Here is a 26970-nt window from a genome sequence, read left to right on the forward strand (position 1 = left end):
TGATAACAACTGTTAGAGCATTCTGCAGTCCATATGTTCATGGATTTGAAGGGGCGTTCGATGCTGTCTGGTGGGAAAGTGGCCTCTGCAGGTTCAGGGCGTTCCTTTGTCCGGGTGATCTTTATCGCTTTCTGAAAGGTTATATGTACCTGCGACAGGATGTAGTCGGGACGATGTTTGTCGAACATCAACGATCTCGAACGTGGCTGCCCTCAGGGTCGGTCATGGTTTTTGCATTTTGAAGTATGGTCCTATATGACTTTCTAAATGCGCATCATGTGGTAGTATGACAACTATCGCTATTGCAGATGACCTTGTTTTCCTTGTGGGTGGGTAACTCCGCAAGGAGATTGAAGATGAGGTGGCTGCCTGTCTGGACCAATTATTAACCTAGTGAAATCTGCATAACTGGAGGTCTCCAAGAGGTCTGTAGCTATGCTGCTGAAGGGGGCGGCTCAGTGAGACCAGGCAACCCGTTGTTAGGCCATTCTCGCTTAGGATAGGAGGACAATGTATCTTGGTGTATGCCTAGAGGAGCTGTTTAGTTTTGTAGCTGACGCGCAGTATATCAGAGGGAATGTTAAAAAACTCTACGACAAGCTCCGAACAGTTACCCGCACTGATTGAGGCATAAAGGGAGAGTCCTCCATCCCATTTATGATAAAATCTTTGTCCTAATCTTGACCTTTGCGGCGGGAGGGTCGGTAGAGCATGTTATCATGCAAAAGAACCTTCTCTCAACGCAGAGGTTCGTTTTTCTGGGTATCACCCGAGCCTGTAAAAGTGTAGCCACTTTGACATTGTGCGTCTTAGCAGGGAAGCGTTCTGCCGATTTTCTCGTGTTCCAAGTCCTCTCTGGTATTCTGTCCGAAGCGAGAACTTCACAAACAAAATTTTGGGGGTCTGGGTCATGCCCAATTGGCCTGGCGGCCGATGGCCTTGTAATAATATTTGAGCGGAGACGGATCAATGATGAGTTAGATATCATATAGCAGAATCAGTGGACTAATTTTGGGAAGGGAAGGCACATATATACTTTCCTTCCTTCTGTTGTGACTCTGAGCCGTAGGCGGATTCTTTGGCTCCTATTTGGGCTGTTGGCCTGAGGTTCAGGCTATGTCAGCTGGGCTTAGCCCTCCCCCCCCCCTTTCAGATTTGGACTTGTGTGGAGAGACAGAGACCGGTATCCATACTATGCTGCATAGCCCGATTTATGCAGACATACTAGTTCAGCTGAGCGAGGGAGACTCTCACTCTTTATGAAGATACCCTACATGAGCTTCTTGATTTTCAGAGTTCTTTGACTGATTTTCTTGGTTTATTGGAACAGTGGCTCAACAAAGAGGCAGCAATGGATAAAAGTGACCAGCCACCTCTTGATATTAGCAAAGGCACATGATGCAAGAAAGCAAGCTTATATATGGCATCAGCCAAAAAAAACCTTATTTCACCCATCCACTCGCTCCAAATGTTTGTCAGGTTCTGCCTTGAATCTGTTTAAGCTATCAACTTCTGCAACGACTGATGGAAGTTTTTTCCAGCAATCAACCTCCCACTAGCTAAAGGCAAACTTCCGCACATCTATCCTACAACCGTCTTTCCTCAGTTTTAACTTGTGCCCTCTCAGGCGATTATTCTGAGCAAGAGGAAGAATCCCATCAGCATTGAGCATGCTCAAATCATTCAAGGCTTTATACACCTCAATCAGATCACCTCTGATTGAGGTGTATAAAGCCTAGTCTCCACACACTGTAATTTGCAAAACTTAAGCCTTTCTTAGTAAGAGCAACCCTTTGTTCCATTCACTAATCTTGTTGCCCTTCTCTGTACTCGTTCCAACAGCTCTACATCCTTCTTAAAATGGGGCCTCCAGACCTGTATACAGTATTCAGGTGTGGCCTGATCATTGCCTTATATAAGATGATAATCACCTCCTTATCCCTGCTAGAAAAATTCATGTATATCATTGACAAGACACCATGAGTTACTCTTGCAGACCGTCTGCACTGCTCAAAAAACTTCATATCTGCCTGCACAATTACCCCAGGTCCTTTTCTTTGTCTACCACTGTCAGTGTAGTACCATAGAGTTGATACGTTACTCTGGGGTTACTCCTTCCCACATGCAACACTTTACATATGTTAGTGTTAAAACTTCATTTGCCACCTCTCAGCCCATCTGCCCAACCTTTCCAGATCCTGCTGCAGCAGCGTACTGTCATTAGTATCATTAACAATCCTACTAACCTTCGTATCGTCTGCAAACATCAACAACCCTACTAACCTTCGTATCGTCTGCTGATATACCATCACCAATATCATTTATAAATACAGAAAACAACAATAGACCCAACACTGAACCCTGAGAGACTCCACTAATAACATTAGTCCACGAAGAGCAGTGTCCATTGATTAACACTCTCTGTCTTCTCCCACTCAACCATCCCTTTATCCATAGTAGCAGTCTTCCATATGCAACAGTATCAGAGGCCTTTTTAAAATCCAAATATATGATATCAAAATTATTCTTTGCATCCAGTTCCTTTGTGACTACATCATAGTATCCAGTCAAATCGGTCAGGCAAGACTTTCCCTTAACAAAACCATGCTGTGTCCGAGCTATAACTGAATTCTTGTCTAGATGATCCTGCAGTGCTTCTTTAACCAGTGCCTCCATTAATTTTCCTGGAACAGAAGTTAAACTCACAGGTCTATAATTACTTGTGTCAGCCTTTGATCCTCCTTTGTGAAATGGGGGTCACATTTCCACATCTCCAGTCCATGGGTACCTCCTCTGAGTCCAAGGAAGCTCTCATAATAAGGGCTAAGGGTTTCCTTTGCCTCCTCCTTTAATATAACTGGATAGATTCCATCCACCCCAGATGCCTTTCTTATGTTTATCTTCAACAATTTCTCCTCCACTTTACTCTCAGTTATTTCAAGATTATCTAACTTACTTCCAGAGTTTAATAAACCTCTGACATTCCCCTCCCTGAATAACTCCTTATGTGTGAATGTAGATGAAAAATATTCATTTAGTTTGTTAGCTACCTGAGCAGGATCGTCAACAGTTGAACCATCAATATCAAGTGGACCATCCCATCCTTCTAGAATTTCCATAAGTAAAGAACTCTTTGCTGTTTTTCTTTGCATCCTTTGCCAAAGATTTCTCGTACTCTGCCTTCGTCTAACCTCCCTTGTGACTTGGTTATAGACCAGCTTATATCTATCATAGGCCTCTGTGTCACCTGTTATTTTTATGTATCCCATGCATTTTTCTTCTCTGTCACATGTCTAATTAGTTCATCTGACATCCATTTAGGCCTAAATCTTGAACAATATTTCTTAGTTGGTATGAAAAACCTAGTAGCTTCCAAGATTAATTCTTTGAATGCTTCCAATTTTGAATTTGCTGTTGGTAACATCATCAGTTGGTCCCACTGTATAGAATTTAAATACTGTCTCAGACCTCCGTAGTCACCTTTACGAAAGCAAAAACCCTTCCCTTTACCCTTGATGGTAGTTACCTCTTTGAGTAAATCCCACTTCAGCATACTGTGATCACTGCCACCTAGTGGTTCCTTTATCTGCAGATTCTTAATGCATGAAGCAGATTCTTGATGCTGTTCATCTCCACTACGAAGCTAATGGTCGTTGCTGCAGTTAATTTTGTTTGTTTTGGATTGACCCTAGGTGGTCTGTTTCTGTTAAATTAACCCCAGTGACATAGGTTGTGTTTTGTGACAGATGAGAGTCAAAAAGCTGCATATAGGAGGAAGCCTAGGAAAAAGCTGATGCAAACTCACCTAAAATGAGAGGAAATACCCTCCCTACACCAAATGGAATAGACTTGAGTTCGAATCCCGTCGATGATGTGAGGAATTTTTATTTGTCATTTTTCTCTATATGTATAAGCGAATTTAGGTAATCTATTATCTTCCATTCTTTCTACATGTTCTCTCTATCTTTGTCTATATTCTATAATTTTTCCATTAATTGAGTAAATCTTTAATTCCTTTCTAATATTTACTTTTGGTATTTTTGTACATCCTTTAGCATATCTTAAGATTTTGATTTCTGCCGCTTGTATTCTATTAATGTCTCTCTGTTTCGGTATCCATGTTTCAGAACCATAAAGGAGTTGTGGTATTGCCATTACTTTGTAAAATTTCAATTGTGTTTCTTTCCTGTTTTTCTTAGCCAGAGTTCTTTTTATTGTTCCACATATATTTTGAAATTTCGCCAATTTCTGGTTCATATCTTCTTCGACATCATATGTTATATCACATCCTAGAAAATGTTTTACTTGTTCTAATATTTTATTATCTATAACTATTTTTGTTCTCACCGTATTTTTTCCCTTGTTCTAGTTTTCATTGTTGATATTTTAACATTATATTCTTCTGTTATTTGGTTTAATTTAAATACTACTCTTTGTAAATTATCTTCACTATCTTGAATAATTCTTGATCATCTGCAAATAACAATGTATTAATCCTATTATTTGTATTTAAATACAGTATATACCTGTATTAATTTCTTCTTTCTATTTACATGTCATATCCTCGATATATATGTTAAACAACGTTGGTGACAAGCTACATCCCTGTCTAACTCAGTAGCGTAGCTATCCTTTTTCGGGCCCGCAGGCAAAGAACATGTTTCGGCCCCTATTTAATTAATAAAAATTCCAAAAACAGGAGACAACCAAAGACGCCGGGCCCGGAGGCATTTGCCTTGCCTGCCTACATGGTAGCTGCGCAACTGGTCTAACTCCTTGATTTATTATACTCTCTTCTGTCAATTTATTACCTGTATCTATTACTATTTTTGTTCCTTGATATCAACTCTATTATTTTTGTAAGATGCTTTGGGTATCCTTTATTACTCAATATGGCCCATAGTTTTCGTCTGATTACTCGATGAAATGCTTTTTCATAATCTATAAATGCTAAATGCTTTTCTAAATTAAACTCTTTTCATTTTTCTATTATTTGTTTTAGTATAAATATGTTATCTCTACATGTTCTTACTTTTCTGAATCCTGCCTGTTCTTCTATTAATATTTCGTCAGAGATCATTTTAATTCTATTATTTATTATTTTGCTATACATTTTATGTATTGTATTTAGTATGCTAATCCCTCTATAATTCTTTGTATCATTTCTATTTCCTTTTTTAAATATTTAAATAATTTTTGCTATCTTCCATTTTCTGGTATTTTATATTGTTCCCAACATTTATTAAATAAATTTAGTATCCTGTCTTTTAAAAAACTTCCTCCATACTTGAGCAGTTCTGCATTTATACCATCCATTCCTACTGCCTTCCTATTTTTTGTAGCTTTCAATGTCTTTTCCAATTCTTCCTTCGTTATCGGATCTATCTCACTAACTGGGTCTAACTGTATCTCTTATATTTGATATGTTGGGTCTTTCCACAATTCTTCATAATGGTTTTTCCATTGTTCTTCCGTTATTATATTTATTCTTGAAGTGTCTTTCTCTGTGCTATTCAAGTGTTTTGTTTTTTTGTCTTCCATGAACATCATGTTCTATTGTGCTTATAAATCTATCCCATGACTCTGCTTTAGCCTTCCTTATTATATCTTTAGTTTTATTGCGTTCTTGTTTATATATTTCTTCATTTTCACTTGTCCTTTTATATATATTTAAGATATTTATCTTGTACTGCTTTAGCTATTTCTTCATTCCATATCTTTACCCCTCTCTTCTTATAGTTTTTCCTGAATTGTCGTAGTGTCTCTTTTGCTGCCTTTTGAATTATATTTTGTATATTATTCCATTCTTCTTCTATTTGTTCTCTCTCCGATGTTTTACTTATTCGTCTTTAATCCTTTTTTCTTATAAAGTTTGTATACTCTCTTTTTGAAGTAGATATACTTTATAACCCAACTCCTCCTTCCCCTGTTTAATAGCTTTTCTCTTCTTCCATTTAGCCCATAACTCTATTTTTGAAGCCACTAAATTGAATTAATATCATATCCTCTAAACACCCTAGTATCTCGACATTGTTTTGCTAATTTTTGATTTACTATTACATAGTCTATTATTGATTGTATCACGTTTTCTAAAAAATGTATTTGTTATCTTTAAATTATTAAATGTTGCAAAATCTCTTAATTTATATTCATTTCCATTTACTTTATTTTCTCCATAACATCCCATAATATTTTTTATTGGCTTATTCCATACACGAGCATTATAATCTCCCAAAATAACTACATGGTCCTTTTTTATATTCTTATCTAGTTCTTTTTGTAACTCTAAATAAAATCTATCTGTTTCTTCATCTTTTCCATCTTCTGGAGCATAAATTCCAATTATACAAAAATAACCTCTGTATAATTTAAATCTTACTGTTATTATTCTATTATTTATAAATGTGTAGCTCTGTATTTTGGTTTTCCATTTCCGATCTATTAATATTGCTACCCCTCCACTAGCTCTTTCTTTTTGATCAACTCCGCTGTATAATCATTGTATAAGAATCATAATCTTTCGTACCTTTTAATTTTTTCTTTGTTTCTGTTATTACTGCTATATTTACTTTCTTCTGTTTTAAATATTTAAGTAGTTCGACTTCTTTATATCCTAATCCTCCTCTTATGTTGCATGTTACACTATTTAAAATGTCGGTTATTCCTTTTCGTTTCCTTTTTTCAGTCCGAGTCGCATCCCTTTGTCCGTCCGGTTTTCCTCTTTGAGCTTTATGAGTTTTTATTTTTTTTTACATGGGGAGGGAACCAGCCTCCTGGTTCCCTCCCCATGTAAAAAAACCATGTAAATGAACCTGGAGGACCAGTATGTTACTCTTCGTCTGATCCCTATCCTTTGACCTGTCTAGCTAGGGTGGCCCTACCGGTAGTCTAGCTACCGCCAGCATAGTTCTCCGGGTCATCGGGATACTCAAGCCTCCTCACCGCGACAAGGTGATAGTATTTCGGGGAGGGCAATATAGTGTAAGTTGCTGAAACTCCATAACATAACAACATAATATAACATAACATAAGAGGTATTTCAGAAAGAACAACTCCTTGTACCTGTAACAGATGGGATATTGCATCCAGTCGTTCCGGTCCTGTCAGTTAAAATCAAAAAGATACGGTTACAGTGGATTCAAGAACAGCGGTAGTGGACCGTGGAGGATTGAAAAAGCATTACCTGATCTGATTGGAAACATTTACTGATTTCTCTTGTTTTGCTGATGGGTAGACCAGAATATGGCGAATATAGCATGGTTCATGTACCCATCCTGGCAAGTGTAAACTATGTAGGCTGATGGTGGGGAGTGTTGCTTTGGGTTCCTTGATACCAACGGAGCAGTATTTGAATGATACAGGTTATCTGGAAATTGTTTCAAGCCAAGTGCATCCCTTTAGTGTAACTACCTGCGAATAAATAAAAATAAATTTTCTGCTTATACTCCGGGACGACCAAACCGTCAGAGGAGTTCACAAGATAGACAGAATACAAGAAACAGCACCGTATTCAGCAGTCACGGGCTTGAACCCCGGTCACTCAAAGCACGTGTACTTATGCACCCGCGCGCCTGACCACTAGGCTACGGCGGCCTCTTAAAACAATGGCTTCTTAAAACAGGATAAGGCCCTACACTGTGTCCTAAGTTGTACAGAACTGGTTCCTGGAACGTGAGATCAACCTAGACGTGTGTCGATTTCACTCTCATGTTACAGGAACCAGTTCTATACGATTCTGGCCTTCGACATGAGAGCAACTCATACTACTGTGGTGGCCTGTCCAGTTATTAGATCTCACACCATTTGAGCTTAGGTTAAGTTAAATGTGTGCTAAGCGTCAACTAAGGCTACAAGAAGTCAGCATATTATATCTGTAAATTGCGTGTATTCTCTATTCGATTTGTGTTTTTTTTTCTGGATGAAAAACCAGAGTTTCCAGGAGAAAAAACCGTGCAACTCTCGCCTCGACACGTTGTGAAAGAAGCCTACAAAAATCCCTTGCATCATTGACGGGATTCGAACCGAGGCCCTTTCTACCCAGTATAGGAGGACAGTGATTATATGGATGTACCACCTGTGAGGATCGAATTAAGCATTTGTTGGATGAGACGGAACGAGCACTTCAGAGTAGAGATCTTCAACCATCCAATTTGCAAGAACTGCGGGAGACAAGTAAGCATATGATCCAGAATCCGTGTGAGACGTTTTTGACACCTCCTTGGACTAATCTGATCCTTCTTGCTGTTAAGTAGTTGTACCTAATAAAGTGGCTACTCGGGTTTATATGACGTAGGGAAATTCATATATGTGTGCTATGTAAGCGGATTTAATACCTTGTATTCATAGTTTTAAATGAAGGCGCATCTATAGAGTGACATATGTCATCAAATATGGCTTACCTTTTCACTGCACAACCCGGGAGGAATCCATGAATAACCATTTTGAGATATGCGTTCTTTTGATAAATTCTGCCTGGAGTCTGAAGAAAGCGCCTTAAATCCAAGTCGGTCGCGAATATTAAGGAGATCTTCATGAAGAAGATCATGATTTTCACGTGGACACTTGCAATTGTTGCATACTTTCCTATACAAAAAAAAAAAAAAAAAAAAAGAGAATAAATGGAATGTAAGTTATATAACATTGACCTGTCCTTGAACGCACTTTAAATATATTTTATTATGTTTATATCGCGTAAATATAAAGTAATTCTAATAGATTCAAAATTAATATATATATATTTTTTTTTTTTCCTATTTTAGATCAAATTCATATTTCTGGATCACAAAACTGTCTTAATACAGAAATGTTTATATTTGTATTTGTTTATAGACTAATAATATATTAGGGCAGAAAGCCTCAAATTATGTAAAATTCAAACTATGATATTGGTTAGTGTATTTGCATCATTACTACATAGTTGAATTTTTAAGCAAACCGAAGTTTGTACATTGGCATCATTAATGTAACATCTTATATTGCGGTAACCCTTTGTGAAGGATTTCACAATATGAGAGGTTACAATAATGAGGCTAATGTACTTCGGTTTTTCTAAAAATATTCGACTATGTAGTAATGATGGAAATGTGCTAACTTGTGTCGTATTTTTTCATTATTGATTACATTTTAAGGAAATTCTTCCTACCTTGTTTCCGTAGCCAGCGCAGTCACTACTCTTGTTATTCTTCTGCCTCTTGAAGGAAAAAGCTAGTTTCGTTTGCGCCTCTGTAAGAGGAATTTCTATATGCTTTTAACACAGTGTAAGTGTAAAGTGTGTTAGTTGTCTGACGGCACCAGGGGTTTCCTCCATCTCCGCGTTGTATTCTTTGCACGTGTGACACAGAACTCTGTGGAGGCCAGAGATAAGGTGTGTGGGGAGTTGTTTGTTGTGTAGTGTTATGTTCTGTTGTTTCTCTGACCATTTAGCCGTTGGGCCGGTATTGCGACCCGCCGTTGCCTACACTTTGCCACGAGGAGGCAGGTCAGGCACCCAGTAGATTATTTAAGTGCTCTGGCATGCCCCGCCACCTATATATATAAAGGGGTAAACACTAGAATTTGGAAAACCCGAAAGAGGTTTAAGAGAAAGCAGTTGGATTCAGACGTTGATTAGAATTTGGCGCCATTGTTAGGGGCGTACTCGGTCGGTTTAGTCAGAGTGGGGAGGGAGACTGAAGACCTGATGGGGGGAAACAGGTAGAAGGATGAGGATGATAGAGTAGGCATCCCCAAAGTGGTCAGTGGGGACGAGCTCTACCAGGCGAAGTATGGGAGAGGCAGGGAAGTGTAAAGTGTGTTTAGGGTTAAGCGGCACCAGGGGTTCCCCCATCAGACAGAGACCCGTCTCCATCCCCCTGCCTGGGGATGGGGATTTTAAAGGGAACCTGGTTTAGTACCCAGTTCAGATCGCCAAATGGCTTGTTGGCAGCGGAGCTGGTCCAACTGCTCATCCTGCCAGGGGAGGGGGAGACACACATTTACTTCATTCATAATCTGCATTCTCACTCTACTTGCATTCTATTTTTATACTTTTTTCTTATATTTTATAATTTTTTTTCCTGTTAGGTTATATACTACATAAATGACAGCTTACGTATGCTCAGTTTTTCCTACGTTCTTTTAATATTTTAAAAATAAACAAGGAGTTACCTTTTATTCAGTCAGTAGGATTTTGTCTTTACCAAATCTCCTTATGCGAATAAATTACGAAATAACACGTTGAAACAAAATTACATAATTTAATATAATTTAAAACTCATGTGTTCCTCACTATTGACACACGGACAGTACAACACCCCAGGATTACAGCGGTGAACCCCAACCCGATCCCAGAAATATTAAACCCCCCATTCATCCTCTAGTGAAGGAAGACATTTTGTCATAAACGCGAAGTTAGAATACGAATAAAATACTATTAAAATGAGATAAAAGTATATATATATAGTTAGGTTATATATATTTTTTTTTCACTCGCTCATTCATCTTTTTCACACACCATGGGGTGTGTAATGTAAATTTAAGTTCTAACGCACAATAGTTAAGCTAAATAAGCAAGACTATAAAAGATTAAAAGTAGGGTTAGCGTGTGTGTACTTTTAACGGTAACATTTATGGTTTGTGTTCTTTTTCTCACACACTTGCACTCTCTTCATTCTTTTGGCTTTCATTTCATTTTTTCGACTCTTTTTATTATTATTATCATCAGTTTATTTAACAAACACCGCTGTACAGAAATTATCTAGCAGGATGGCTCATACATACATCCAACTAAACTTATTAGAGTGTAATATAGAATAAAATACATAAAATAAATAAATATAAAGGAAAAATTACATAGATACAGAAATCATACATACATAAAAAATTACGAAATATACATATATAGAAAAATTAAAATTACAAAATATTATACATACATAGAAAAATGACATAGTCATTTACACTATGAATTGATTCTGATAGGCATTCTGTTGAACAAAAAGGAATATCCTCAGTCCTATAAATCGTTCTCAGATTTTTATGAGTTCAAGGGCGCTTGAAGTCTTTCTTTAATTGCATTCTTCATTATATTTGTAGTTTCGTATACAAATCCGCTGCAATGAGCTTCCTGTAAGTTTTCTCATGGCCGTACCTGTCCGGGTCTATTTGAAGTCTCTAAATAGCTCCAGAGTATTGGCAGCAAACATCCGCCTTAATCCGGCCGTGTTATGGAGGGCGCTACGAAGACAATGAGGGTAGTGGAGGCTGGCTCCAGGGTGGGGCTGATCACAAGATTTTCAATTTGAGGGGCATCTAAACTCCCAGTCAGAAGTTGTGCTAGAGTGCAGATGTTACGCAATGTGACCATCTGAATCCAGGAAGCTGTGTTCAAGTTTGCATGCAGTATGGATTTTGAAATTGTAAAGGGCTTCCCGGCAATTCTATTCAACCACCGGAGCAACCAATATTCCAGGCTGAGAAATTTCCTAATATTAGTATTTGGGGCAGAGGACAAAATTGTCGAAGCATATAGGGATACAGGAACGATACATCTTCGGATACACTGGGTCACTAGTTGCTGGTTTCGAATCCCAGTTATTTCCTGTCTTACAGCCCATATGGCAGAAACTCTTGCTTTCTGCACTTCACTGTCTGGGCACCTCAACTACAGCCCATATGGCAGCAACTATTGCTTTCTGTACTTCACTGTCTGGGCACCTCAACTTACTGTTATTCTTCAATTGTAGTGCAGGCCTAGCCGCAAGAGGCTTTTTACACACCGTGATCGAGTTAGTCGTCTCATATGAAGGTTTCATATTTTTTTATTCCAGAAAATCACGATTTTCATCCAGTAAAACAAGCAAACCGACCATCAATTAAATGCAGTTTACAAACATCATATACTGTTTTTTTCACGGTTTAAGTCTTTTCAGTGCAAATTCTAAGCATATGTGTATAACTTTCAAGTATTTTAGAGGACGTCTAACGTACTAGAACAGGGGTCGGCAACCTTTTTTCAGTGAAGAGCCATTTCTGCTATAATTAAAAAAAAAAAAAAAAAAAAAAAATCAGAAGAGCCGTACCCCAGCTCAAACTGGGAGAAGGAGGGAGTTTTTTAAGAAATGGAAAAGAGTGGGAAGGTGTTTTATTAAAAAATATATATATATTTTTTGAAATATTATTTATTAATCTTGAAAATAACGTAACAAACATCCAATTAGGTAGGTACAAATTAATGTGACTTTTGCTGCTGAACTTCTTGAGCGAGTCTCTCAACATCAGGCGAGTATGCCGTAAGTTTCTTCCTTAAACAAGCTGAGAGACTCGCATTGTTCAGACGGTTTCTTGATTTATTTTAATATAGTTCATGTTCGAAAATATTTGCCCGCAGAAATACGTCGAACAAAAAACTGAGAGAAGTCCAAACGCAAATATTTTCAAATTTATATACATATCCGGTAAGCTACTCTACCCATAGAACACGATTTGGTCTTGCATTTTCACTCATCTATCGCCGTCTATTTGTGTAGAATTGCAAAGACAGCCTTTTTCCTCTCTAAATCCTCAATTTCAGTTTTAAAGCATTTTAGTCTTGCACTCCACATTTCCTTGATTTTTAAGTCCTCTAACTCCATTTCAAAATGCGCTTCGTGTGGGCTAAAAGTTCAAGAGCCGCAGGTTGCCGACCCCTGTACTAGAATAGTACTTATTTTTTTTTTCATTATATTTACTTTTATCCTTGCGAATTCTCGATTATAACATAAATTCACGATGTGTTGTCTAATTTTGCACGGATCTTGATGATGATTAAATTTTTCTTCTTGGATACGCTAAAAACATGTTAAACTGAAAGTTGAAGAAGCAAAGCATTCCATCTTATCAACAACTTCAACTAATAAAAGGAAATAAATACAAATAAATACTATTCTGCATATTCCTTTTGCGCATGCCTAATAGTGAGAAATGGTTTATTTAAGCTTATTATTCGGCATCAGTCATCAAAGTGGAGCCGCACATTTACCCTAAAATTGTTTCCTGCGGACTTCGTTAGTGTTTTATCAGTTATTCATTCTTCATTGCAAACTGAAGAAGGCATAGTTATTATCCATAGTTGACAATAGCTGTTTTATGACGCACATATAGCTTTAAACTAGAGGTTTCCTTGGTAAAACAATCACGTGCTTCATTTCAGTTGTATGGTGAAACCTTACAATACTAAACTGAAACCTTAAGCCTACTGATTGTAAGGTAAAAACTGTAAAACCGGTCTTTCGTGTTTTGTTGTATATTATTATGTTTTTTAAAATTTATCTCTCACTTTTCAGTTGCCTGCATGTCTTTATACATTATTTTTTACGTAATTGCAACCTTTTATCACTGATAAAGTGGAACGGTGTTACTTTGTGATAATATTACATTTGATGCAGATTTCCCTCTAATTTTTCGATATTATGAACTTATTTGTGCTTCATAGACGTTGATTCCGAATGACAAGTTCGTTGTTTACTGTTAGAATTTTTATCCAGTGCAAATAAAGAATCTGCATCAGAGAGGAAATATAAATAATAGTAGTTTTAAATCAAGAAAATTACTCCTATCATAAGAGTTGCGGATTTTCGCGAGTACCCGATGAAAATCTCCTCCAGATTGATTTTAAATAAAAAATAATAAAAAGGGATCATTACGAGTAGTCCTATAACACGAAACTAGCTGTTTATCTCAGAAAAAGAGAGAATTGAATATTGAATATCATACACCGCCTAAAATAATTATTAATAAATTATAATTTTTAAATATCGATATAATTTCTGAATAAAAATTATTTCACGTTGTATATAATATTAAACTGAATTGTATAAAATACAATGCATTTAATAAACAATTAATGTAATTATTAATTAATGAGGTTTGATTATTAATATTAATGAGTTCAAATAATAGTTAATAATGCTATAATATTTGTGTAATATTATAATATTTATTTATGCAAAAAAAGGTAAATATAACAGCAGTTGTACTAAAAGAAACTTGGAAAACACGAACATTGTAGTCAGAAAAATCTCCTGGAGTATCGTGCAGACGTTCCTAGTATTCTGATCTCAATATTATAACGGATTTCCTACTCACTGTAACCTACGAATGACAGTAACGCGTGACAAGAAATTCCTGGCAAAATGCAGCAATTATGATAGGTCTCAAGGATAGGCTCGAGGCATAGACCGAGCTTGTTACTACTCATCACTGTAATGGTATCCACATCCGGTAGCTCGGAAACACCTCCATCAGGGAAGTGATTGCATGTCCAAATCGATTACTTAAGACCGTGTTGGGTCGCGCTTATCTTGCAAAACAATAAAGACGCAGATTCTTCCGAATGAGGTAGAAGCGCTAATGGCACCACTAAAAACAAATGGAAGCAGAAGAAGAGAAGTATGTTAATATGAAGTGCGAGTGCTGACGCTTTAACAACAGATCTTTTGCCTAAACTTAATTTACAGTTATTTTATTTTATTTTGGCCAGTACAGCTGAAAAGATGTGTATTATCTTTTTACTACTTTTTGTGCCTAGATTTTTTTTTTTTAATTTGCCCAAGATACTGTGTTATTTTTATGAACTATTTAACAATTTCTTTAAAATTTGTTTGTTACTTTGTCTTCGAAATTACAGTTTACGCTAAGTATCCAATTCATTATTCAAAGAAACGCGTAAAATTATTGGTTCCTTTCGGATAATGCGCTCCGTCAAAAAGCCATTTCGTTATTGAATGACACGCGAATCGTACATTTCCCAGCATCTTCGTCCACTCACACCTACAATTAAAGTATATTTTACTCTTAGCCACATTAAACCAATTGCTACCAGATAGCTATTTTAAGTTAGGCGACGTCGCAGTGAGTTCGTAGTAAAGAAAGGATTAATATAGTTGGAGAAGGACGTTACGTGGTGGTTTTCTACGGAATCTAGATTTCTATAATCACCACTCTTATACCACCTGAATATTAAGATAGTTTATTCAGCTATTAACTAAATCACTATACATTAAGATAACGTAAGAACGAACGTGCAGTCGCAATTGAGACTTTCGGCAAGCAGGACGCTGGCAACGGCCTATGTATGGTCTGAGGATGGGTTCCGGCAAAGTTCTCAAAACGTTACCTTAATTGTTTAGAAAAAATAAATTCATAACAGCGCACACTTCGCATGTATTGTTATTCAAGACTCGTGAATGTGATTTCGCTTGTGAAGAGATTAGCATTAGCATTAATAGAAGCATATAATGTAAGAAAGCAAGCTTATACAACATCAGCCAAAAAAAATCCCATCTCACACATCCATACGCTCTAAAAGTTTGTCTAGTTCTTCCCTGAATTTATTTAAGCTGTCAACTTCAACGGCAGATGGAAATTTGTTCCGCACATGTTGTCTACAATTGTCTTTCCTAAATTCGAATTTATACCCCCTCAGGTTCGTAATCTGAGCAAGAGGAAGAATCCCATCAGAATTGAGCCTGTTCAAACCATTCAAGGCAGTATACACCTCAATCAGATCACCACGCAGGTGTCTAGTCACCAGATGCTGCAACTTGGAGAACTTAAGCCTTTCTTGGTAACAGCACCCCTATGTTCCTCTCACCAATCTATCTTGTTGCCCTTTTCTGTACTCGTTCTAATAACTCTATATACTTCCTAAAATTAGGCCTCCAGACCTGTATGCAGTACTCAAGGTGTGTCCTGATCATTGCCTTATACAAATGGATGATCACCTCCTTATCCCTAGTAGAAAAATTCCTGTATATCATTGACAACACCCCATGACCGTGCTCTGGCAGCCTGCCTTGCACTGCTCAGAAAACTTCATATCTGACTGCACAGTTACCCTCAGGTCTTTTTCATTCTCTACCATCCTGAGTGTAGCACCATATATATGGAACGTTTCTCTGGAGTTACTACTACCGATATGGAGCACTTTGCATTTGTCAATGTTAAACTTCAGTTGCCACTTCTCAGCCCATCTGCTCAACTTTTCCAGATCATGTTGCAGTAGTGTACTATCATTACTGTCATTAACAACCCTGCCAAACTTTGCATCATTTTCAAACTTGGGCATTAAGCCTGATCATCGATATCATTGATAAATATACAAAGCAACATTGGGTCCAACACTAGACCCTGTGTGACTCCACTAATAACATTAATCCACGAAGAGCAGCTTTGAGATACATAAATACAGACTTAAAAAACAGTGGGTAAGTAATAAATATACATACTTAAACTAAATCGCTAAGTTTAGAGGACGTAAAATGTAGGTATACATTTTACGTTTTCTAAACAAAATAGAAATTAAGTGTTCTATAAAGTAATTAATTGATAAATAGCTAATATTTACTCTTCAACACAGAAAATGAAAAAAAAATTATTTGAAGAAAAAGTCGAATGTATCTGAAATGTAACGGACTGCGTACATTAACCAACTTGGTTTTCATAAGAGTAATGCCGTGCAGTTGAATATAGTTGTCGTTTTATATGACCATCCTTGAAGACCATCCAAATCGACCTGAAGGAGTGCCGTCTGGCGCTGCTCGTTCACTTCCCCTATAGACTTCACATTATCTGCAGATTTTGACATCATGTGCTGTTCGGTAACTACCCCTACACTCTTCACATTCTTTAAAATTTGATACCATATACTGTATCTCTTCGTTAATGCCATTTGGAAAACAGAAATAAGGGTAGGCTCATCCGATCCCTGAGGACCCTCGCCTCTAATTCTTACCACTTCTGGAGAGAGTTACCATTATTTACAACCCTTAGCCTCCTATCGATCTCATAATCCAGCAAAGAATCTTGTCCATGATTCCAGTATATTTCAGCTTATAGAACAATCTCCCATGCTGTATAACTGGAACCAGGCCAAACTCATTGCTGAAGTCCAAATAAACAATGTCAAAGATAACACACGCAAACAACCCTAACATGACAAGTTTTTTTTGTCTGTCTCCTTCCTTTGCTGTTTTAGTCAGTGATTTCTAATAACCAGCCTAATCCTTTCTTTGATACTACACTGCTCGCCAAAATGAACAGAATGTTTTTACATGCCTATAAAACACGGGTCACGACCACATCACTTCATTCCCGTTTCTTTGTTTGCTCTGTGGGACAGCCACATCTCCAGTACTCAGGATGGAAAGTTGTCTTTTGGATGATTATTTGAGATGGCGGACTATTGGACGACTTGAAGCTGGTCAGCCTCAGTTGGAGGTGGTACGTTGGCTTAATGTGTTATGCAGTGTCGTCTCGCCACTATGAAAGCAGTTTCAGGAGACAGGAAACATTACAAGAAGAGTTGTCCAAGGTCACCCGAAAGCTACACCAATTAGAACAGATCGTTATCTGGCTCTAACAGCAAGATGGAACTCTACCGTGTCCTGTCATCAACTGTCTCTTGAGGCTGTTGCGGCTACAGGTGAAAACATTTCCAATCGGACTGTGTTAAGAAGGCTCAATTATTGTGGACTCAAGGAATCCAGTGGTGTGTATCCTGTGAACCCCAAACCACCGCAGAGCTCGTCGAAATTGGTGCCATGAATATGTGACTTGGACCCCTGATAAATGGGGTACATTTCTGTTCTGTAATGAATCTCGTTTTAGCCTACGAGAGGATTCTGGACGTTATTTCATCTGAATACAACGAGGAATGCGATACCTTCTCTCCAACATCAGAGAAAGGGACACTTACAGTGGTGGTGGTGGTGGTGGTGTTCTCTAGGCGGAATAATGATCAATGGCCGCACCCCACTTCATGTTTTGATAGGTGTACCGTAACTGTGCAATGTTACCGAGAACAGATCCTGGAACCCATGTGTGACATTTTGGGGATGGGTTGGCCCAGATTTTCTTTTCATGCACGACAACGCCACTGCACATAGAGCTCAAGTGGTGGAGGGATATCTTGAAACTAAAGGTATTCAACGACTGCCGTGGCCAGCACGATCAGCAGGCTTGGACGTCGCATTGCACATCTACAGTCATCTCTTCGGTCAGTTGGTGAAGTGAGGTCAGCGCTGGTGGAAGAATGGGATTAGTTGCTACAGAATCGTATAGACACCCTTATATTGAGCATGTTTCACCGCTGTCAGGCCTATTTAGCCGTTGGAGAGATCATACGCCGTACTAGTGTCATGTGAATGATGTGATCATATTTTCGAGCACCTTGAATCCATGACTCCTGTAATCCATGAATCCATGACTCCTGTAATCCATGAATCCATGACACATGACTCCTGTAATGTGACCATTTTAGTAATTCTTATGCAAACCCTATAAATGTCCCTTATAACTGTCCGAAGTTTCTTGCTGTCTCCTCATTTCATCGTTATTCTATGGTACACCAGCTTACCGAATTTTGTCCTGCTTCACTGGGGTTCTGTTAATTTTGTCGAACAGTGTATTACAGATCGACTTAGATCTCACGGCATTTTTTTCTGCCCTATTAAACTGGCCAGTTCATATTCATCCATCTCTCATCCTCATTATGCGACATTTGCTTTCCTATGGCTACTGTTTTTAAAATAACACTACTATGAATTTTGAAAAAAAATAAAATAAAAATAAATAAATAAAATAACTGAATCATTTTCTAATGCTGCTTTCAAAATGACATGTTTATTTTCATCATGTCAGGTTTTTCTACTTTACAGTCCCTCTTCAACATCCAGCAATAGTCAGGCATCACGTTGACATTCCACTTCACCCTGGTACTTCATCTCCATGCCTTTAATGTCCTGGTGAAACCTCTCACCCTGTTATTCACTAACACTTCTTAGATTTTCTGGGAAGTAGTGGATGTGGGAGTATAAAAATGTACCTTTACACTCATGTTGCAGCCCAGCTTCTTGATGTTTGCCAACATATTTTCAATTTTCAACTATATTCTTGTAGTCTGGATCCTTGTTGTTCCCTAAGAAGTTCTCAGCAATAGACGGGAAGTTAATCCATGCACGTTTTTCTCTTTTATTCATAGTTCTCTCAAAATCTCGGTCCCGCATCATTTTGCGAATTTGAGGTCCAAAAAAAAAAAATAATAATAAATAAATAAAATAAAAATAACTTGTGTTAGATTCTCTTGGGTGATCAATGGGAATTTAGTACAAAGGTAGTTGAAGCAGGGACCTTCCCGAGGTAGAGCTTTCACAAGCTGTTTCACCAGCAAGGGTGTAACCGTGTAAGGAGGACAATTTTGGGTTTACCAGTGGTTTATTAACTTGCTCTTTGATCCAGGCAACAAACTGTCCCTTTTTGTCCAGGCCTTGACATCTCAGTGCTTACTCCTTGCCTGACTGTCCCACACGCAAAAAGCATGGCATTTTTGTGTAACCAGATTGCTGTCCAAGTAACATGTCTATCACTTTTAAAGTCATCACAGACCGACGAAAGTTCTTCATAATTAAAATTTGTCAACAACTTCTTCTTCAAGTTCTCATATGTTTCAAATGCACGGAGTGAGCTACTGGAATTGACCCATATTTATTTCCATTATTGAGCAACACACTTCTTTGATAAGTCAATAAAAAGTCTCCACTGTGCAGGACTGTAAACTAATTCCTAAATAGCTCATTAAGTCATTTATAGTTGTTATTGTACTTGGGTTTTAGGATCATAGCGACTAAGGCCATATTGCTCCGTGTATACTGTCTGTAAATTGCGTGTGTTCTGTGGTCAATTTTCTGTTTTGCTGAGCAAAAAAATTGAGTTTCCGGGAGGGTAAAACCAACTCAGTCACCACATTGTGAAAAATGCCCATAAAAATTCTTCCCATCATCGACAGGATTCGAACTGAGGTATTTTCCACCCGGTGTGGGGAGGACGGCGATTCTTCCAACTGTGTTACCCCACGAGGGCCAAGGAAGAGGGCATTTCCCCAGGAATTCCACATCTAGCAAAGTCCGAAGTTAGCAGAAGATAACGTAGTTTTCTGTTGCAAGATATCAAGGAGAGAACAACATGAAGAAGAACGATCCATGCCCTTGGCAGAGTAAGTTCTGATGTCGACTCGAAGTGTCTGGGTGTCTAAGGATAGAGTGAATCCAGATTTGTGCAGAGGTTTATTTATAAGTTGTCACATAGATAAGATTTCGGGATTAGAGAGGTTGAAAGTGATCCATCCAAATGTTCAACCGAATCAATCCACATTTCATGGAAAGATTTCGTTAAGCTGTCAATCTGCATTAATATTTCAAGTTAAGAAAAGATTTAGAGCGATCAAAGATTCAGTAGGGAACTTCAGTTTAGTATAGCCAGGAAGACGAGGTCAAGCCACAGATTCAACACGATTTAAATAGGTGTGGCCAATGGAATGAGAAGGTTCAGCATTTGGTCTCCAAGTGAAGTCTGAATAGCTTAGTAACAGAATTCGTTAAGTTTTCAAAATTTATTTCAGATTGTAAAAATTTTGATACCGACTCATCTGGCAACGGTCAAATTTTCTTAATAGCAGCATTACACACGGTTTGATAACAATGGCATCAAACAGAACATGAGCCCAGCCATCATTGGAGCCATAGGAACAAGTTGTGATGGTATAAGTGCCAAAGCCAAAAAGTTTGAGGTTAAAGGATCCATGGTCAGAAAAAAAAAACATAAGAAAATTAGTTTTTAATTTTATCTTTCACATAGTGCAGTTGTTTTAAAAACAATAGCTGATCTAATACTGGTGTGCAAAATTTAAGGACCAGTCAGCTTTTCAACTGTAGCTTCTCATAGGAGTGGCCTGGATATGGGAAAAGCATACCAAAGGAACCTCGTGAGGTACAGAAATGATGAAGGAAATAACACCGACACAAACGGTACAGAGGGACGTTATTCAAAAATGGCAACATAGCACTGGCTGCCACGATAGAGATGCATCACTGCCAAAGATGGGACAAAGGAAAGAGGCGGTCCGCAGTAGGAGATATGGCCACCCGTAATGTCGATGCAGGCTTTGCATCGCCTGCCCATACTTAGAACAATGTTGTTGATAAGTTCTTGCGGTAACATCGTCCATTCCCCTGTCAGCGCCATCTTCATCTGGTGAACATTTTCTGATGGATGTGGACGTGTCGCTAGGCGTCTCCCCAGAGCGTTCCATATGTGTTCGATGGGATTTAGATCGGTGGAACAGGCAGGTCAATCCATACGAACAATGTCCTTACTTTCCAAAAGCATATCAACAGCTGCAGTGCGATGGGGTGTGGCGTTATCATCCATAAACACGAACTTGGGGCCAATGACACCTGGGAACAGACGCACATGGGGAAGGATTACCTCAGTACAGTAGCGTGCACCGGTTGCAGTACCACCTTCCAGTATCTGGAGTTGTGTACGTCCAAGATAACGCCTCCCCAGACGAGAACACCTCGACCGTCATATCGAACCCCTCGCCAGATTAGCTGACGTCCAGAATAGCTGCTGAGACTGAATCTACTCTCATCAGTAAAGAGTACCTTAAGTAAAGATTTTGTGGTTGTTACCTTTAGAAATAGTGTTGGTCCTTAATTTTTGCACACCAGTGTATATGATGATACCCAAAAACTGCTGAACGTTCTACAGGAAATATTGGGAGCCTTCAAAATATATAGATGGGTGCTTACGTGAAACAAAGATCCATGAATGAGCTTTTTGTTGGTGAACCAGATAGTTTGTGAATGAGAAGTCTAGAAAACTTCGATTAGTCTAAAATTACATGTATTCAATAGTCTGGTAATATACTGGTGTCCCATGGCCTTAATTGTGATAGTAAAGTGATTTTGTCAGTCGTTTGGAGAGTTCTGGATTCATATCTCGATAGGCAACTGGAATCTGGATTTTTTTTTATCGGCGACGTGTAGTCCCCGATGCTACTACCCCAGCTAACCAGGGCGCTACGGGATTATTATGATCACTTTGATTTCCTTGGCATATATTCTAGTTCAGTAGGTTTCAACATGCTTTTCGCAAAGCCTTTATTCCGTTAATTTCTTGTTATTGACTCTTTAGTTTATTTTAACACGTAAAAGTTTTTGTTTATTGAAGCCTTCTGCGAATGAAAAAGGTTAAAAGCGCTTTTCCAATCAGTCCAAACCTATAATCGTCTTCCCTCTTTTTTTCCCATAAACTGTTAATCTTTACGGAAGGAGGATTCTGATTTCTTTTCATTTCACAGAAAGTTTCAAATCATATTAAAAAAAAGGTCTGTTAGCTTATGCAAACTCCAGTAGTATTTCTCCTTTTTATGTTTTCAACGTCATTGTATATTTTTAACTTCCCCTCAGAAATACACTAAACTAAATTAGTTACAAAGTTTTGCCATCAGGTGTCCTCCTTTTTTACAGTAAGTGTGCATTTTATTTAGTAAGTTTTTTCGTTTGCTAAGGTAAAGTGTTTGTGAATTTTTTTCTACTTCGCAGAAGGCTTCGCTAAACTAAAATATGAGAACCGTCTTTGTCTCTTGCCTGCGACAGGTTTTGATATCGATTTTGTGTTAGTTTATAGAGACGGTTTAGTTAAGTTAATGTAGTTTTTTTATCTTGAATAAAAATTACGCTTGCTCTAACACTCTTAACAGAAGTAGAGTATTCTAAATAGTAATGTGAATTTCAGCATATTTTCACTACAGTTTAAAAGGTGAGTAAAATTTTAATGCTGTACTATTTAGTATTTATAAGTATTTTCTTTAAGTAATTATTTCATGTATAACATAGGATACAACTAGGCAACCACGGCATTTTTCCAAGCGTTGCTTAATTCTTAAATAAATAATTGTTTAGAATAAAAGGATAAAACCACTTAATACTCTTAAGAACGATGTCAAGTCTAAAGGAATACCGAGCTTGACTCATCACTGAGAAGTTATGTTTAGAAAGCGCACCTGTAGAATAGTGAAGAAATATTACGTAACAGCTGCATTTAGAAAGTAGTGAGTAATTTTTAAGTATTATGAGAATTTTGAAATTTCTTTCCCTACCTTGACAGTTTCTATTCCTGTCAAGATATTTTCTAGTTCAGTGTGAAGGACACTTTCTTGTCTCAAATACCTGAACTTACTTCACCATCTGCTGTAATTTGTCTTCCAAATTACAGCTGCTATACTATACTGACATATGATAAGGAAATTACTTATAAAGGGTTCTGCCAAGTTATTTCTGTTTAGAAATAGAAGTATCGGATGAGAAATAACCTAATATACTTGTGTAATTGCTGTAAAGGTTAAACCTATTTACTAAACGTAATAGAATAATATAAATTCATCAATCACACTATGCCTTTAAGTTTGTTTCCGTATGGTGGATTCATTAAACCAGCCTTTCTTTAGCATGAAAAAATGGGAGGTAGTTATCTGGTAGCAGAGTGAAATGGAATTTGAGCGTCCCATGGGGAGACTCGAGTTTCACTTTTCTGATGAGAAGTAAACACATTATTTTAATACTGATAAATGCCTTGGTTTGATAAGTTGTTTTTTAGAACTTAAAGGGGAATCGGTATCTTCTATTCTAGGCAGACTTCGGTTACACATATCTGAATTACGGACATGTGTAATCGAATTCTGTTGCAACAGCTTGAGTAACAGTAAGGGAACAGTAGGTAAGTTTCATGCAAACTGAAATCAATTGTGTTAATCGGAATACCACATGAATTTTTGATCATCCTGTGTTCCTGCTACCACTAATGATAGAGGGAACAGATGCTATTGTTTTCTGAACTCAGTGCATATAAAACACACGTGCGTGATAAATGCCTGTTGAGACTGGAAACATTCATTATCCGCACTCAATAAATTCAGATGGACTGTCCAATAAGAATTTATATAATAATACAATTAAAGCTGCAATCACTATTTTTAGGTTCAGTTAAATATAAATTTCACTTGATTGATTACCTTTATTATAAACATTTGAGAGCTTTTCAGGAGGGGACTGAGTTAACTAGTGTGTCAAGTGTATACACAGGTGTCATGCTCCATTTTCCTTGTTTTTATGTTTTTCATACTTCGGGATGACACATGAAGTCAGAGGAATTCACAAGAGAGAAAATCCAAAACCATCACCATATTTAGTAAACAGTTTTTAATTAAAATATATGAAATTTTCATTCACGATACACTGACGTCTCGTTGCCGTAGTAATACGAATATTATACTGTACTTCGAAACAGCCTGATATATAGAGCGAGTCGAGTAAAGTTTCGCAGATAATTATTCTTGCGAATAATAGAGCTTAGGTTTAGCATGAACTGAAGGCTCTTGGGTATTCATCATGTATTAATTTCATATTAATAGGTAAGTCACACTCCTTCAAATAATAAGGTACCGGGTGTTAATCTAAAATGAAACAAAGTAAGTTATATTCTTAAAGTTCTCATTGAACATTACTTAATGTTTATTACATGTTTCAAAGGGCCTTTATAGGAGTATGAATATAGTACTTTATTCAAGCATGGTCTTGTATTTCATAATAAGTGATGGATATAAGGAATTGTATTTCTAATCCCCCCCTCATTCTCTAGGAAGATTCATTGTCTCACAAAAATATCAATTTTTTTTAAAGCTTTTCCAAAGCTGTTCTCTGGTTATGGCGCACTTCTCTACATTTGTTCTGTGCATTTTTGATGGGAGTGGGAGGAAGGCTGGTACCGGTTGTACTGCATGTAAGATAATTATGAACTTTCTTTAACTTATTTTCGATACCCCCTTTCCCAGCGACGTTTCTGATTAACATAGCATTTGCCACTGATTTCTTTACTTACTGCTCCTACTCGATACCAGCGTCTCATTTAATCTAGGGAAAGTTAGCGCACCCCATTCCCCCGCACAAAATGATTACCAGGTCTCGTAATAGTTTTCATACATTCGGGGAAGTGAAAATTGTTTTAAATATTAAATATCCCTTTTTCTGTTGGTCGTTTCCTGTCCACATACAAATTTTGGATAGAAAGTTTTGCGTTTTTCATGCACTTATAACTCCAACTCAGTTCTAAAGTTTCAAAAGTCTGTTCTAAATAAATCATACGCATGTAGAAAATACATAATTACAACAGTGCAACGTTTTTTTTATTGTAATCCATGCGACACTCAAACCACGAGACATTCTACATATATGGTCACTGTATTCTGCATTGTTTGATGTCTTTGAGGGGAATGGTGTGGTGTGAGATTTTTAAGGCAGTCAGTTTGCTTTTAGGTACGTAACTCTTAAAGAAAATAAATATGTAACAGTAATGTAGTATACCTTGAACATGAAATATTTCCTGTAATTCTGTAGGTAGAGGTTGGATATATTCCTTCAAGCAAAATTTGAAACAAACTCAGTCGAGTATTTCGCATAAATGATTTGCATAATTTATTTTTGAAAACTTGCGTTTCAATGTTTGATGGGTAATTTATCTTCTTCTTCTTCTTCTTCGGTCCTTAGCTGGCAGCTGGGGGAGGCGGTTGGCCACGCAACCAGTATGCTGCTGTAGGTGCCGCAGGGTTTCGGACTTGCTCTGTGATGTTCTTCCATACCTTACGATCCATGGCTTCAGTCCTGGCCTGGTTAAGGTCGAGACGTCGGCTCTTCAAGTCATCTTCCACTTGCTTGGCCCACGTTTTCCTAGGCGCGGTCCGTTGGATGCTCCATTGGGTGGTTCGTTGTCTCCAAAGGAGTGTGGATGGTATTCTGTTCGTGCCCATTCTACATACGTGGCCAAACCATCTGAGCCTTCGCTTCTGGATTTGGTCGGCAATGGTTGGTTGCTGTTGGCATCTGGCGCGGATGGTATCATTAGTGATGCGGTCGCGAAGAGAGATGCCCAAGATCTGCCGCAGGCATCGCATTTGGAATACCTCAAGTTTGTTCAAATCTAACTTGAGACAAATCCATGTTTCCGATCCGTAAAGAAGAATGGGCAGGATCAAAGTCCGGAAGAGTCGGATTTTAGTCTTTGTGGAAATGTTGGTCCTCTTCCACAGACACCATTTGAGCGAGGCGAACGCAGTGGCCGCCTGTCCAATTCTGCTGTGAATTTTCATGGTGGATGCAACTTTCTTCTCCTGGACCAGCGACCCAAGGTATTTAAAGTCCTGCACTTGCTCGATCTGGACGCCTTCGAGATCTAATCTGTAAAGTGTTTGGGCGATAAACTTTGTTTCATTTTATTTTATTTCTTTTCATTTTCATTCAAGGCAGAACTAGACATTATTGGAGGAACAAGTGGTGAGGTTTTTTTTTTTTTTTTTTGCTGGAGCTTTATAAGCTTGCTTTCTTGCATCATATTACACCACTAATACTACTACTAATAGTAATACTAATTAGTAGTAGTAATACTAATTAGTAGTATCTTCACTTCACAATCGCTTAATTAAAAGAAAAGAAAATGTATCTTTATACTCCAGGACGACCACGTAAAGTCAAGTTCACAGTATAGAGATAATACAAGAACATCACCATATTTAGTAATCGCTTCGGCTCGAACCCCTAGCACTCAAACGGCCGTATTTCTGTACTCTTATATTTGACCACTCGTATCCCCCACAAAGTTCAGTTATATTGGATCCGTATCGAAAATGGTAAACACGTACTTAACTTATTTATTCACGAAATGCACAGTACAGTTTGTTACTAAACTGCTTACCTCAGTAAGATCTACTGTAATGCCATGATACTCAAGTGAGCTGACCTCTAAAATTCTTGTGAAGCAAACATGCGTTGCATTAATTTAATTTAGTTAATAAAAGTTTAATTATAGTTAATATCAGAAACTAGATTCCTCTTTGGGACATTTCGAATGTTATGCTTTTGTGCACGGTGGATGCAGTCCCTTTGCATTGAATATTTTGTTCTCAAACATTGCTATGTTCTCTGGCGCACTATGGCCATAATGCCTAAACCACAAACAAAGAAGCAAGGTATGTTCTCTAATAATTTATTTCGTTGTCAGGCATATTTTTTTTTAAACGTCTGAAAAAAAATCAAATACTGTATTTGAGAACATCAAGACACT

The 26970-nt window shown here is 37.7% G+C and overlaps 1 protein-coding gene across 3 annotated transcripts in view; it reads right to left on the bottom strand.

Annotated features, from left to right (window-relative positions):
• Window positions 1-26970, bottom strand: part of LOC150091330 (four and a half LIM domains protein 2-like) — a 437588-nt gene that overhangs the window by 206455 nt on the left and 204163 nt on the right. For all 3 annotated transcript variants that reach the window (XM_090375177.1, XM_090375185.1, XM_090375193.1), the window contains one exon: window positions 8400-8583. In XM_090375177.1, the coding sequence (XP_090231303.1) occupies window positions 8400-8583 (184 nt within the window). The remainder of the gene's footprint in view (window positions 1-8399; window positions 8584-26970) is intronic.

This window comes from Mastigoproctus giganteus, chromosome 1 (genome assembly GCF_048544385.1).
Source record: "Mastigoproctus giganteus isolate SK-2022 chromosome 1, ASM4854438v1, whole genome shotgun sequence".
In the NCBI taxonomy this organism is placed as follows: Eukaryota; Metazoa; Arthropoda; class Arachnida; order Uropygi; family Thelyphonidae; genus Mastigoproctus; species Mastigoproctus giganteus.